The sequence below is a fragment of the Lepidochelys kempii genome, chromosome 3 (genome assembly GCF_965140285.1).
Source record: "Lepidochelys kempii isolate rLepKem1 chromosome 3, rLepKem1.hap1, whole genome shotgun sequence".
NCBI classification, from domain to species: domain Eukaryota; kingdom Metazoa; phylum Chordata; order Testudines; family Cheloniidae; genus Lepidochelys; species Lepidochelys kempii.
This window is the reverse complement of record NC_136382.1, coordinates 45,972,087-45,985,982: the sequence shown is the minus strand read 5'-3', so window position 1 is coordinate 45,985,982 and position 13,896 is coordinate 45,972,087. Positions and strand designations below refer to the sequence as shown.

General features: G+C 40.8%; 2 protein-coding genes across 6 annotated transcripts in view; one reads left to right on the top strand and one right to left on the bottom strand.

The window, feature by feature from the left end:
- The window catches only part of MCPH1 (microcephalin 1), a 231,812-nt gene that overhangs the window by 81,594 nt on the left and 136,322 nt on the right, over positions 1–13,896 (bottom strand). The window lies entirely within an intron of this gene.
- The window catches only part of ANGPT2 (angiopoietin 2), a 71,217-nt gene that overhangs the window by 27,746 nt on the left and 29,575 nt on the right, over positions 1–13,896 (top strand). For both annotated transcript variants that reach the window (XM_073336234.2, XM_073336233.2), the window contains exons 3-4: positions 4,138–4,259; positions 11,410–11,642. In XM_073336234.2, the coding sequence (XP_073192335.1) occupies positions 4,138–4,259; positions 11,410–11,642 (355 nt within the window). The remainder of the gene's footprint in view (positions 1–4,137; positions 4,260–11,409; positions 11,643–13,896) is intronic.

Genomic DNA, 13,896 nt, shown 5'->3' with positions numbered 1-13,896 from the left:
TGCCTCCCTCATTCAGTAAGGGGCCCACACTTTCCTTGGCTTTCTTCTTGTTGCCAACATACCTGAAGAAACCCTTCTTGTTACTCTTGACATCTCTCGCTAGCTGCAGCTCCAGGTGCAATTTGGCCCACCTGATTTCATTCCTACATGCCCGAGCAATATTTTTATACTCTTCCCTGGTCATATGTCCAACCTTCCACTTCTTGTAAGCATCTTTTTTATGTTTAAGATCCGCTAGGATTTCACTGTTAAGCCAAGCTGGTCGCCTGCCATATTTACTATTCTTTCGACACATCGGGATGGTTTGTCCCTGTAACCTCCACAGGGATTCCTTGAAATACAGCCAGCTCTCCTGGACTCCTTTTACTGTTCCCTTACAAAAATTTCCCTATTTCAACCAGGTGACCATGAATGATATCACTCTCCTGAGGCTAACACAGAAAGATAAAGACTGAATCTTGCTTGAATGCCACCAAAACCCAGGACCATTCGCTGCCACACTTTGTGCTGCAATGATTCCAGACTACTTGCTACTGGCTTGGCGTGGTAAAGTGTCCTACCATGGAGGATGAAATAAGGCAGCCCTCCCCAGAAACCTTCAGCAAAGGCTTTCAGAGTACCTCCAGGAGAGCTTCCTGGAGATGTCCCTGGAGGATTCCCGCTCCATCCCCAGACACGTTAACAGAATTTTCCAGTTGTTGTACTGGCTGTGAATGCATCCCAATTCTTCAGGGCAAATCAAACATTAAACACAATTGCTTTTAAACCCTGTACTGTAGTTACAAATGTACACTCACCAGAGTTGCCTTCTCCGCCTTCAGGGTCGGGGAGCCCGCCTTGGGGAGGGTATTGGCTTCAGGGTGATGAAAAGGTCCTGGCTGCTGGGGAGAACGGATTCACCACTTGCCTGCTGTACATTCTCCTCCTACTACTCCTCCTTCTCTTCTTCATCCACAAAATCCTTCTCCCGGTTGTGTGAGACTCCCCCCTTGCAGGTGTCCACGGACAGTGGTGGGGTAGTGGTAGGGTCCCCCCCCCAGAATGCCATGCAGCTGATCATAGAATTGGCATGTATGGGGCTCTGACCCAGAGTGACTATTTGTCTCCTTTGTCTTTTGGTAGGCTTGCCTGAGCTTCTTGACTTTCATGCAGCACTGCTGTGTCCCTGTTGTAACCTCTGTCCATCACGCCCTGTGCCATTTTGGCATATATATTAGCATTTCTTCTTTTTGATCGGAATTCAGCCTACACAGATTCTTCTCCCCATACAGCATCAGATCCAGTGTCTCCTGTTCGCTCCATGCTGGAGCTCATTTGCGATTATAGGGGGACTGCATGTTCACCTGTGCTGCTGAGCTTGCCACACCCACCAAACAGGAAATAAGTTTTTGTGGCACCTTAGAGACTAACCAATTTATTTGAGCATAAGCTTTCATGAGCTAGAGCTCACTTAGTACTCCTTTTCTTTTTGCGAATACAGACTAACACGGCTGCTACTCTGAAACCAAACAGGAAATGAAATTCAAAAGTTCCCAGGGCTTTTCCTGTGTACCTGGGCTAGTGCATCAGAGCTGAAAGTGCTGTCCAGAGGGGTCACATTAGAGCACTCTGGGATAGCTCCCGGAGCCCAATAACGTTGATTTGCATCCGCACTACCCCAAATTCGACCCAGCAAGGTCGATTTTAGTGCTACTCCCCTCGCCAGGGAGAAATACAGAAGTCGATTTTAAGAGCCCTTTAGGTTGACGGAACAGGGTTGCTTGTGTAGACGCATTCATTATAAAATCGACCTAATGCGGCTAAATTCGACCTAACCCTGTAGTGTAGACCAGAGCTAAGATATATAAGGATAAATCCTGGATTGAAGTAAAATGGCATTGTGTATTTTGTAACTTCTTTTAACACGGTAAGCAAATTCAGATATGTAAATATCTTCTACAGAAATAAAGTATTTAGCATTTATGTTATGCTTCATATGTTCAAAGTACTGTACAAATATTAACTAAGAAATATTCACAGCACATACTGCTATTTATAGATATTATCTGGTTACTTGGAAGAGGTAATTTGTCACCTACAATATATATTTGTTTGAGTCTGTATGGTAAACTGATGGCTCCATTCAGAAACAAGTTAAATACATCTTTATGGCTTTATCACTAAGAACCACCATTTTTCAAGGATCCCCATGTTTTTTCACTTGCTGAGAAAATATTTGTATTCACTCACAGTAAAGTCTTCACAGAAATTACCCAGCTAGGAAAAAGACTGTCACTACAACTTTCTTTCTCTCTCTCTGAAATTACTGTTGAGTAGGTTAAAAGCTTAATTAATAACAGATGGAGATTAACCAAACAATTGCTCTCTCAAGGACACTCATTCTTTGGCAATAATTCTCAATTACACTTAAGTGTGAAATCATGTCCTGAATGACTGTTTAACATGAAGGATGTGAGTAATCAATTCTTCCTGTCAACTAAAGCCAAATTCTGATGAACTAAAAAAAGCTATTCTAAAACAGAAAACTGACATTGTCTAGAGAACACACAAGAATGTAACGTAACAAAGCAAAACCAATCTTCCACGCCACATCACAATACTATTGTTTTTTTCAGTAGTAGATGTATTACTGAATAAAAAGGAACTTAGATAAGGAAATAATTTACTAAAACTGAAACCATGGAATGAGTCTCTTAAAAATTTGGTCACATGGTAAACAGTTCAATCCAAATTATGTTTTTCACTTCTAGACACCCGTGACTTTCTGGTCCCATTGAAGTCAAAGGCAATATTCCCAACGACTTCAGCATGGCCAGGATTTCACCCAGTCATATTAAAAGAAAATGCTTTATATATTCACATCAGAATGGGAAGAATCTTACATCGGAAATTATTCTTAAAGAGCAAATACAATAAATATTCCCGAGGGAATTCTGCGCCAAAAAATTTAAAAATCTGCACCTAAAAATTCTGCAGGGGATCTAGGTGAAGGTGGTTGGGACTCTGCGGGGGGGACTGGGTGTGGGGTCTGAGTGGTGGGGGAGTGGGGCTTGATGGGGTGGGGGTCCAAGTGCAGCTGGTTGGGGGGTGGGGCTCGTCAGAGGGGTCCAGGAGTAGGGGGTAGGGTTTGTCACGGTGAGGGTTTGATGGGCCTGTTTAACGGGGGAGCCCCAGTTGCTGCCGAGGGGATGCGGCATGCCTGGCTCCCGCTTCCCCCCGCAGTTCCCCATATCCCCTTTTCTTCTCCATCTCACTCCCATATTTCCCTCCCCCCTTCCCTATTCCACCTCCCCTTCCTTCCCCACTGTCTCTTCCCCCCACCTCGCTTCTCTCATTTCCCCACTTCTGCCACAGGCACTCACTGTTGCACAGAATAGAAAATAGGAAGGTTCCCAGCACACAGAAGGGGAGCACGATCGGCACTAGGACCCAAGAGGTGGTGTTCAGCTGTAGAGCCAGTGGAGCACAGACACAGCCTCCTTCATCGGGGCAGCTCTGCGTTTGCAGAATGAGGAGTGGCAGTGGCATGTAACCCCTGTGCCCCCCCTCATGCCTCGCTTCTGTTTGGAGGGGAGCAATCCCCCCCGAACTGTGACCAGGGTCGCCTCCCGCTCTCCCCCCATGCAAGCTGCTTTCTTCAGGGAAACACAGGAAATCTGCGAGGGGGGGGGGGAAGAGGCGAGAGAGGGGCATTTTCTGAGGGCACGCAGTCATGCAGAATCCCCCCAAGAGTAAATACATTTCAAATACTGATTCTCAGCTACCTCATTAGAAAGCTAATGGACAAAGTAATTTTGAAACACAATCACAAATGTGGCTTAGAAAACCACCACTGAAACATTCCTCAGGATAAAGATAAGTGGAAATATAAATTATGATGCATTTGTTTAGTGGTCGAACAAAAAACTACAGTAATTCTGAGCATTTTCCATTATACTCCTAATTAATGTATTCATGCCCAAATCAGTATACGTATGCATGCATACGTACATCTTTCAGATTATATGACAAACTACATATTTTTATTTTATTTTCTACATGTGATAACTAGTGACTCTAGAATCGGATTAAATTATAACTAGCCAAAAAAACTTAGTCTGGGTTTTCAAAGTTGATTTATTTATTTATTTTATTTAGGTATTAAATCAGACAACGAGACTTGAACTTCAGCTTCTGGAACATTCTCTTTCAACCAACAAATTAGAAAGGCAGATTTCAGATCAAACCAATGAAATAACTAAGTTGCAAGAAAAAAACAGGTAAGATAGCTCTTCCTATCCAACGTACTAAATTGTCCTTTTAATATTTTTTTTCCTGCATGAAAACATTTCTCTTCCAAAATGATACCTCAGTGGCTGTGCCCAACTTACAGAACCTTTACTCAATTAAGAAATACTAAGGGGAAATCCTTTATTTTGGTAAGCATAAAATAATAAAGCTGGAATGAGAGGAGCAGAGCAAAAAAACCCCACTGGAACCTCTGTATTCTCCAATTTATACAAATTGTCATTGGTGGTATTATTGCCTAAATTAAGTCTCAACCTAACTATTCTACCACTTTTCTACTGAAATAGTAATTTTTAAAAAACATCTACTAAAACATTCTCAAAAGAAAAATTATGTAAAAACTGAAATTTTTAGAACCCACTAATTTTATAAATGATTAGCTTTGTTCATGAATTCTGGCTCCTCAAAGTGTAAATGTATTATTGTAAATACAAACCCTCACTTCTGCATTGTCTTTGTACACAACTATTAATATTAGCTACACATTCTATTATGCAATGTTAAGGATTAATGTTGGATAACTGATTTGTTTCAGTAGTGATTTCCATTCTGTGCACTACAAAATTGTTCTTAAATTCAACATTTTTAGTTTGATGGTTTGGTTTTCCCCATGACCAATAAAGGAAATACCATTGTGTACAATGAAGCCATAAATGTGCAGAAGCTCAGACATCTTCTTTAGGACTCAAATAAAAGCACTACCAGGACTAATATAAAAACAGACCAGGACACGCCAACTGAAAGTGGCACCTGACCCTGCCAGAACAACAAATGCAAAACCTGCAGCTATTCCTCTACTGCTACAATGATCAATACCCCCACAACACAGCCTTTCACAATCCAGGGATCGTACGCATGCCTATTATATGCGGCATACCTCATCCAGTGCACTAAATGCCCCAACAACTATGGGTAAAACCAGATCATCACTAAGCTCTCGAATGAACTCACACAGGAAAATGATCAAAGACAAAAGCACCATATCATCTACTGGTGAACATTTTTCACAAAGCAATCACTCTGTATCTGACCTTTCAGTCCTCATCCTCAAAGGAAACCCGCACAACACCTTCAAATAACGAGCCAGAGAGCTTATGTTCATAACTTTGCTAGTTACTAAAAATCATGGTCTTACAACAATCTGTAACCCACTCTTTGTCTTATGATTAGAGTGGTGTAACTGGCCACTTCATCTCCAATGGTCCCTTAGAATACATGCTCACTATTTATGCTAAACTATGTTTGACCTTCTATTTAGCTACGACACTGAGTATCTTTCCCAGACCTCAGGAAGAGCTCTGTGTAGCTCAAAACCTTGCCTCTCTTACCAACAGAAGTTGGTCCAATAAAAGATATTACCTCACCCACCTGGTCTCTCTAATATCCTAGGACTGATAATACTGCATATAAAAACATTGCCACACATGCCCAATCTATTGCCTGCTCACTTTCTGTCATACCTCTCCCTCTGCCTCTCTGAATGTTATTTAGAAAGGAGCTGAAATGGGCTCAGCAATGCATTTTAATGCCATTGTTTTGCAAGAGAAATGTTGCATTTAAAGAGGAAACCAAACAACTGTCATGTCATGACAGTTCTCATAATGAATACATAGATCCTTTGTTAGAATGGTATCTTACTTTGGAGACACAGTAGCCAACTAATAAACGGACTGGCACACTTGTTTGGATAAAAAAGCCATAGCTTTATTCAATCCAATACATATAAGAAGACAGGCAGAGAGCCATCTTACGAGCCTTGTTTTCTGCATGGTCTGCAGAGCCCATTGGTCCAGCAGGGTCCGAAAGCCCCAGCTGGCCAGCATCAGTTCTGAGCTCACTGCAGGGCCAGGACACACAAGCTTGGCTGCACCTTCTCTCCGCCAGCCAGCCTAAATATAAAGGGCACAGCTAAGTAAAGATGTCTAGGTTTAAAAGATTTTAATCTATGTTGTACAGGAAACCACATCTTGGTTAAACAGTCCTGGGAAGTCACAGGTGATATCTTTATGTGAAAAGAGATTGTTCTTGTTGAGTTAGGCACTTTTGAAAAGTTTACCCTAAGTGACTTAAACTCCTAAGTCCGATCATCAAAAATGACTAGGCATTTAGCAGCCTAAGTCCTACTGACTTGCAGTGAGACATTGGGATGGTCTACATTGGGAATTTATAGCAGCATAGCTGTATCTCTCAGGGGTATGAAAAATTCTGAACTAAACCCTGATATAGACAGCACTAGTGCTGCTGTAGCAGTTTAAGTGTAGACATACCAAAAGGCTCCTAAGTGCCTAAGTCACAGTGACACTTCCTTGGGGTGCCCAAGACAGAGTTACCTTGTTACTCACCCTCCCTGCCTCAGTATGAGAGAGACTTGCTTGTGCTTAACTGCTCATCAGCTCCCTGACAACACAAGTCTGTTACCCACCAAAATAATCTCCTCAGGGCTCTGCTAGCCTTATTTTGCCTTGTGGGTAACAAAAGATATACCCCAGCATCTGAACCCCTCTAAAATCATCCCCTACAGTATTCTTGTCACTGGACACTCACAGAAATGATCAGGTTTGCTGTCCCCAAAGGGAACGGCATACTTCAGCTTGTTTGAGTCTACTGAGGATTCACACTCTGCTTAATACCACAGCACTGAAATATATTTATAATAAAAATGAGAATAATTTTATTAGAGCACAGGAATTCAAAGATTCAAATGAGTAGTGAGTAAGAGTATTGGAAACAAAATAGTTACACACAAACCAAAAGTATAACATGGTTATTAGCATCTAAACTTAACTTTAACAGGCTAAAATCCCTGTCTAAAGTAATTTGTCACCTAAAGCAATCTTTCCCAGCGTCACCAACCCACGTGGCTGGGATTGGCCATTCATGGATGTAAAAAGCACCTTTCCATTTTCTCCCTCAGTGACTCATAACAAAATGTCTTACTTGTCCACCAGTGATAGTCCAGTAAACCTTTGAAGTATATCCTTTCGCAGTGCACCACCAGATAAAACTCTTTTCTCTCTTTCCCGCGCCCCCCCACTGCTTGTTTTCCTGTCTACTCCTTTCCTGTTGACCTCACAAGTCTCTGTTAACATGGAATGCAAACACAGCTCCCATTGTGTTTTGTTTACTATGCTTAATTTACATGAGAGACAGGGATAGGCGAATATGGGTCTGGCAGAAAACCTGCATGCTAACTCTGCTGTGATACAGACTTTAAAACATTTTCAGAATGTATACATAATTCTTCATATAGTGTCAGTACATATATTTTACACAGATATTAGTGACCAGTATGTCACCAGCTTTCATTTGATACCCTACAAAACACCGTTTATGAATCAGTACCATGAAAGTGGTGCATTAGTAGTAGTGAGTTTGTCAGGCCTGAGTTTTATAGAACAGTTGGCACTGAAGCGTTTTCCAGGTAGAGTCAAAATTACTTCTCAGAATTGAACACTTCTTGACAAACTTTCTGAACCTGCTAACTGCAACCAAGATATAAATTCTTCTCTAGGCCCACCAGAGCTAGACACAGGATTAGAGGACAGATTTAAAAAAATTTATTAGAGCTAGTGTTAAAAAATGATATAATACATCGGTTGAGAAAAGAGTGTCTGTAAATCTGGATATATTGCTTAGTTTATCCACAAATACAAAGTTTGTTTTAAAAGTCATAAGATACATATAGTGCATAATCAGCAATAACCCAAATTTAGATGAATAAATTTAAGAATACAGTTTAGATATTAACATCCAAGTATTCAGGTACATCACTCGCGAGAAGTTGTACAGAGAGTTGGTTGTGGAAAGCAAATATATCGATGAGTGAAGATTGTCCCTCAATAATTGAGAATTTAGGGTAGGTTGTCCATTTAGAAAGTACAGTCTATCAGGGAAGTATTTCAGATATTTTACCGACTGCATTTCTCATCGGAACTCCAGCTCATCCCTCCTGGTATTGCTGATGTCCAGTGATGTGTTTTATGTAGATGTCCCTCAACCATCTGATGGTGTCAGACACCATGAGTTGCCACATCAGCCGAGTATAGCGTTGACTGATTCCGCATTCTCTCAACACTCGCTGGCTACTGGGGACCCATGTACCCAAGGCTCTGATGATCAGCATGTGTCTGAACCTGGTAACTCTTAGCGCTCAAGGTTTCGGCCAGAGGGGTGTATTTCTCTACCTTTCGAGCTCAAGCGTTGTGGAAGGCTGCGGTCCTGTTCTCGAAGGACACTGTGACATCCACCACGATGATCATTTTCCGGTTCTCATTTGTGATGATGATGTCCGGTTACAGTTGGTTGTTGGTTCCGGGGATGGTGTAGTTCACGGCAACCTTCCCTACGGGTGGCAGGATGGTTCTGATCAGGCGATCTTGGATGATGTTGTGTCGCAGCTGCCAGGCTCTGGAATGGGGCTTGCAGCTACTTACTATCCAGCCTAACCCAATCAAACCTTGTCTCATCTCAGCTAAAAGTAAAGTTGTGTTGTTGTCCGTTTGCACAGGGCTATCCAGGTGCACAGCCAGATCACTGCCAAAGATTACTGCTGCCATTTCTAATCCATTATATTGTGGAGGAGATGATCCTGTTCAGGCCCCAGGCTCCCAACCATTCAATTTGCTGAAAGCTAGCCATTATCCCTGCCCTCTTCCATATCCAATCGTTGGCCAGCAAAGGTGCAATAGCTTTTGCTTAACCACCTTCATTCACCACATTGTCATATTAATCATCTCTGAAGGATGTTACAAGGGGGACAAAACTAGTTTCTAATATGAATGAAGCATAACTGTTAAGCCTCAGAAGTTTCTTTTTGTTTCAAATAGTAAACAATTTGGACATGAATCTAAAAGCAGCAATAGCAGAATCATAGAATCATAGAATATCAGGGTTGGAAGGGACCTCAGGAGGTCATCTAGTCCAACCCCCTGCTCAAAGCAGGACCAATTCCCAGTTAAATCATCCCAGCCAGGGCTTTGTCAAGCCTGACCTTAAAAACCTCTAAGGAAGGAGATTCTACCACCTCCCTAGGTAACGCATTCCAGTGTTTCACCACCCTCTTAGTGAAAAAGTTTTTCCTAATATCCAATCTAAACCTCCCCCACTGCAACTTGAGACCATTACTCCTCATTCTGTCATCTGCTACCATTGAGAACAGCCTAGAGCCATCCTCTTTGGAACCCCCTTTCAGATAGTTGAAAGCAGCTATCAAATCCCCCCTCATTCTTCTCTTCTGCAGGCTAAACAATCCCAGCTCCCTCAGCCTCTCCTCATAACTCATGTGTTCCAGTCCCCTAATCATTTTTGTTGCCCTTCGCTGGACTCTCTCCAATTTATCCACATCCTTCTTGAAGTGTGGGGCCCAAAACTGGACACAGTACTCCAGATGAGGCCTCACCAATGTCGAATAGAGGGGAACGATCACGTCCCTCGATCTGCTCGCTATGCCCCTACTTATACATCCCAAAATGCCATTGGCCTTCTTGGCAACAAGGGCACACTGCTGACTCATATCCAGCTTCTCGTCCACTGTCACCCCTAGGTCCTTTTCCGCAGAACTGCTGCCTAGCCATTCGGTCCCTAGTCTGTAGCTGTGCATTGGGTTCTTCCGTCCTAAGTGCAGGACCCTGCACTTATCCTTATTGAACCTCATCAGATTTCTTTTGGCCCAATCCTCCAATTTGTCTAGGTCTTTCTGTATCCTATCCCTCCCCTCCAGCGTATCTACCACTCCTCCCAGTTTAGTATCATCCGTAAATTTGCTGAGTGTGCAATCCACACCATCCTCCAGATCATTTATGAAGATATTGAACAAAACCGGCCCCAGGACCGACCCTTGGGGTACTCCACTTGATACCGGCTGACAACTAGATATGGAGCCATTGATCACTACCCGTTGAGCCCGACAATCTAGTCAGCTTTCTACCCACCTTGTAGTGCATTAATCCAGCCCATACTTCCTTAACTGGCTGACAAGAATACTTTAGTCTACGTCAAAATCATATTTTTCAATCAGAAAGAAAGTTGGACAGACATGGTTTGATATTTGTGTTTACTGCCCTGTTATATTTGTGTATACTTTCTGAAGACTTTATCTACCAGCTTTCTACAAACAAGAATATTTATCCAATGGGAATAAAGTAAATATTAAATTTTAAAATGTCACTATAGTTTTTGACTACAGTTACCAGACCTGAGATCACCACATCATTACTGAAACATGTAAGAATGATTTGAATATTGGAAGTATTATTTCTTAATTTTCCAGCATTCAGTTTATCGCTTAAAAAAACAAAATAAAACAAAACCCACCAAACTCAAAACTCTTATGTTTTAAACAAACACTACTAAAGATTTGACCAGCATCAGAACGAGTTACATCCTTTTAACCATCTACCTCTCCAATTCTGGAAAAAGTAGCAAGCACACTTTAGGTAACTGTATATTCATAGCTTTCCCAAACATAACAGTCAGAACCAATTTATATTTGTTGAGGCCAAAGAAGTATTTATTTAAAAACTGGAGAGAAAATAGAAAGTTGAATAGATTTGATTTTTAAATGGGTCACTTATTCTAATGATAAAGGTCTCCGAGGCTAGCTTTTCCTTAAATTACTGAAGAGAAAAGTAGTATTATTCGCGACACTTGAATAACCATAAGAATAGTTACTCTAGGTTTAAATCAGTTTCATGTCTGATTCTCCTACTACCCTCAAGAGAGATTGTTTTTCTTTCAAGTCCAGAAAGAAAAATATCTTTCCCTTCATACTACTGTAGTATTGTGGAACACACAAGAGTTGTTATGGTGTATGAACTGGCAATATGGAGCATACTATAGAGTGTCCGAAAACAACAACGAAAAAACTATAGGTTGTTCATTTATTTGACTACTAGGACAGATTATAGTTATGTAATGCATCAAACAAAGCAGATGTCAAACTAAATACAGTTCACAGTGTTCTGCATGACACTGCATGTATAACATTCTCTGCAGAATCCACTTAGAAAAAAAGTCAGAGTAAAAATATGTTAAAATGGAAAATAACTTCTATAACAGGCTTAATAGTCTTCAGCTAAAAACACAGAAATGCTGAATTTACCCTAATTATATTTTTTTTATTAGCTTTCTAGAAAAAAAAGTCCTTGATATGGAAGACAAGCACACATTTCAGCTTCAGTCAATCAAGGATGAAAAAGATCAACTTCAAGTACTAGTATCCAGACAAAATTCTATAATAGAAGAACTAGAGAAACAGTTAGTCACGGCTACGGTAAACAATTCAGTTCTGCAAAAACAGCAACATGATCTGATGGAGACTGTTCACAACTTGCTTACTATGATAGCTACACCAAACTGTAAGTGAAGTATAAACACTACTATATCAGCTGAGTAGCACTCACTAACTTTATGTATCCTTACATGTTGTTCTATCTTCTCCCCACCTTAGAATCTCAAAAATGCCTTTATGTATTGTATTGTCTTAAAATCCTGCATCAGTTAATCGTTTGACTCGCTATACAATTTAATATCCTGAAGAGGTAAGCCCATTAGTCACAACCCCTTCCCCCCCCCCGGCCAAAAAACAAAACAAATACCCCATATATTCGTTTCCCAGTAGTCAAACCCAACAGGGATGCCAAGTGGCACACAGTCTCAACATGGCACAAACATCTGGCAGCTTTGTCAAACAACCCTCATCCAAGCTGGATCCTTGCACATCCAGCTGGGCTGCCACCAGGGGTTGTAGTTTCTCTTCCTGAGGATCACTGTGGGCACAAGCTTTGTTGGCACCAGCAACCTCTCGGTCTCCTCCTTTCAGTTCTCCAGGTTTGAGCAAGGAAGGAACAGCCAGGATAGGCAGCTGAAGAAGAGGGGCTCAATATTAGGCCAAGGCTCCCTCAAGCAAGACCCCAGCCCACAGACATCATACATCTACAGTCCTGACAACTCCACCCAGACTTCCCAACCCCTCCCCACATACCCCACTCACCTCAGCACTTGATATTCCCCAGCTTCACCCACCTATGCTAACCATAGCTGGCAAGATCTGTGCACTCCACATCCTACCTTACCAGTACTTGGGAAAGGGTGCATTGACCAGATACTGAAGTTTATTGCTATATGCAAATTATTTCCAAGTAAGACTATAGAATCTTTGTTCTTTAGGTTGACAGGGGCTGGGAATACAGTGCAGCATGCATAGCCTCTAAATTTATAATGTCTGAAATTACCCGCCCCACACGCACAATTTAAAACAAATGTTTTCCGTACAATTGAAAGTGTGGATCACTTCAGTATTCTCAATTCAACAATCTCCACAGAACCCAAATTTTAGCTACCATAAATAGTTTGGGCCTACACTTTTACCTATCTGAAAAGTTGCAGCTCAAAAAGAATTTCCAGTGTATTCTAAATATTTATTGTTAAATTAAAATTAAAACTGTTTAAGAGTATTTTCTTTAATAAACAAACATTGGCACCAACTTTGTAGACTCCACCAAAAAACCAAGGAACATATAAATTTAAATGCTGGCTCTGCCACAGCAATTAAAAAGGACATTCAAATTATGTTTAGATTTTTTCCTTAATTACCAATATCTTTTATTATTGAAAGTAAAAGTTTAAAAATCTAACTTATTTTTAAAATTTTACTCTGTTTCTCTATCTAAGATGAATGCAATATAGAAAGTAATGAAAACAGTCTAGTTTAGCTGATTTGTAGTAATTTCTCTTTGCATTTCTCAAGACTAGGCACAATGCTTCAAAGTCTGATTGCAAATGCAAGCAATTAGTTTTTAAATAAGAAAACATTGTTTTTTGAAAAATCTTGAAGACATATCTAGGATTGTCAATTTTTTAAAAGAAAACAACCCTCAAACTTTAGCCCTATAGCACCTGATAGTATCTCACTGAATATCATTCCTGAAGCTGTGCACATTCCTGCTGATGTTATCTGTTATGCTACTGAACAAATAAGTAAACAAGTCAAACTCATGTTGGCTACAGAACCATTAAACCTGGAGCGGAAAAAATAATGATTGCCAACAAGAAAAAATCAACAGGGAAAGCTTCTAAACTAGCTTACAAACAATAGAGTGTGGAAAAGCAATTATAAAGTTGAATGTGTTCTTTTTATATTTGAGGTAAACTAACTATGTAAGCAGGTAAATTGATAAACAAGCTGAAAATAATAAAAAATTATGCAAGTATTATTTACACACATTTACAGGGTTTTTATCATTGTAGTGTGTGGGCACATTCCTCTCTTTGAATCAAAAATAGGGAACATATATTCTACTGCCCCAACACAGTATCTACTGCAAAACGGTCAAATATAGATATCAGCTAGTCGACTAAATGCCAGGAAATTCCAAACCCTCTATCAACAAACAAGAAGATACATTTTAGATTGCACTTTAAAACATGGCCAGGCATAGGCACAGATGTAATTTTTTTTTTTAACATCAACAAATTCCAGAAGTGAGGAACCCTCACTGAGAATGCCCTCAGCTTCACCCTTGAACACACAGAAGCATTCATGCTGAGTGCAGAGACTGTACGTTGCACACTAGCTGAAACTTCTGACCGACAGTTACGGATAACCCCAGA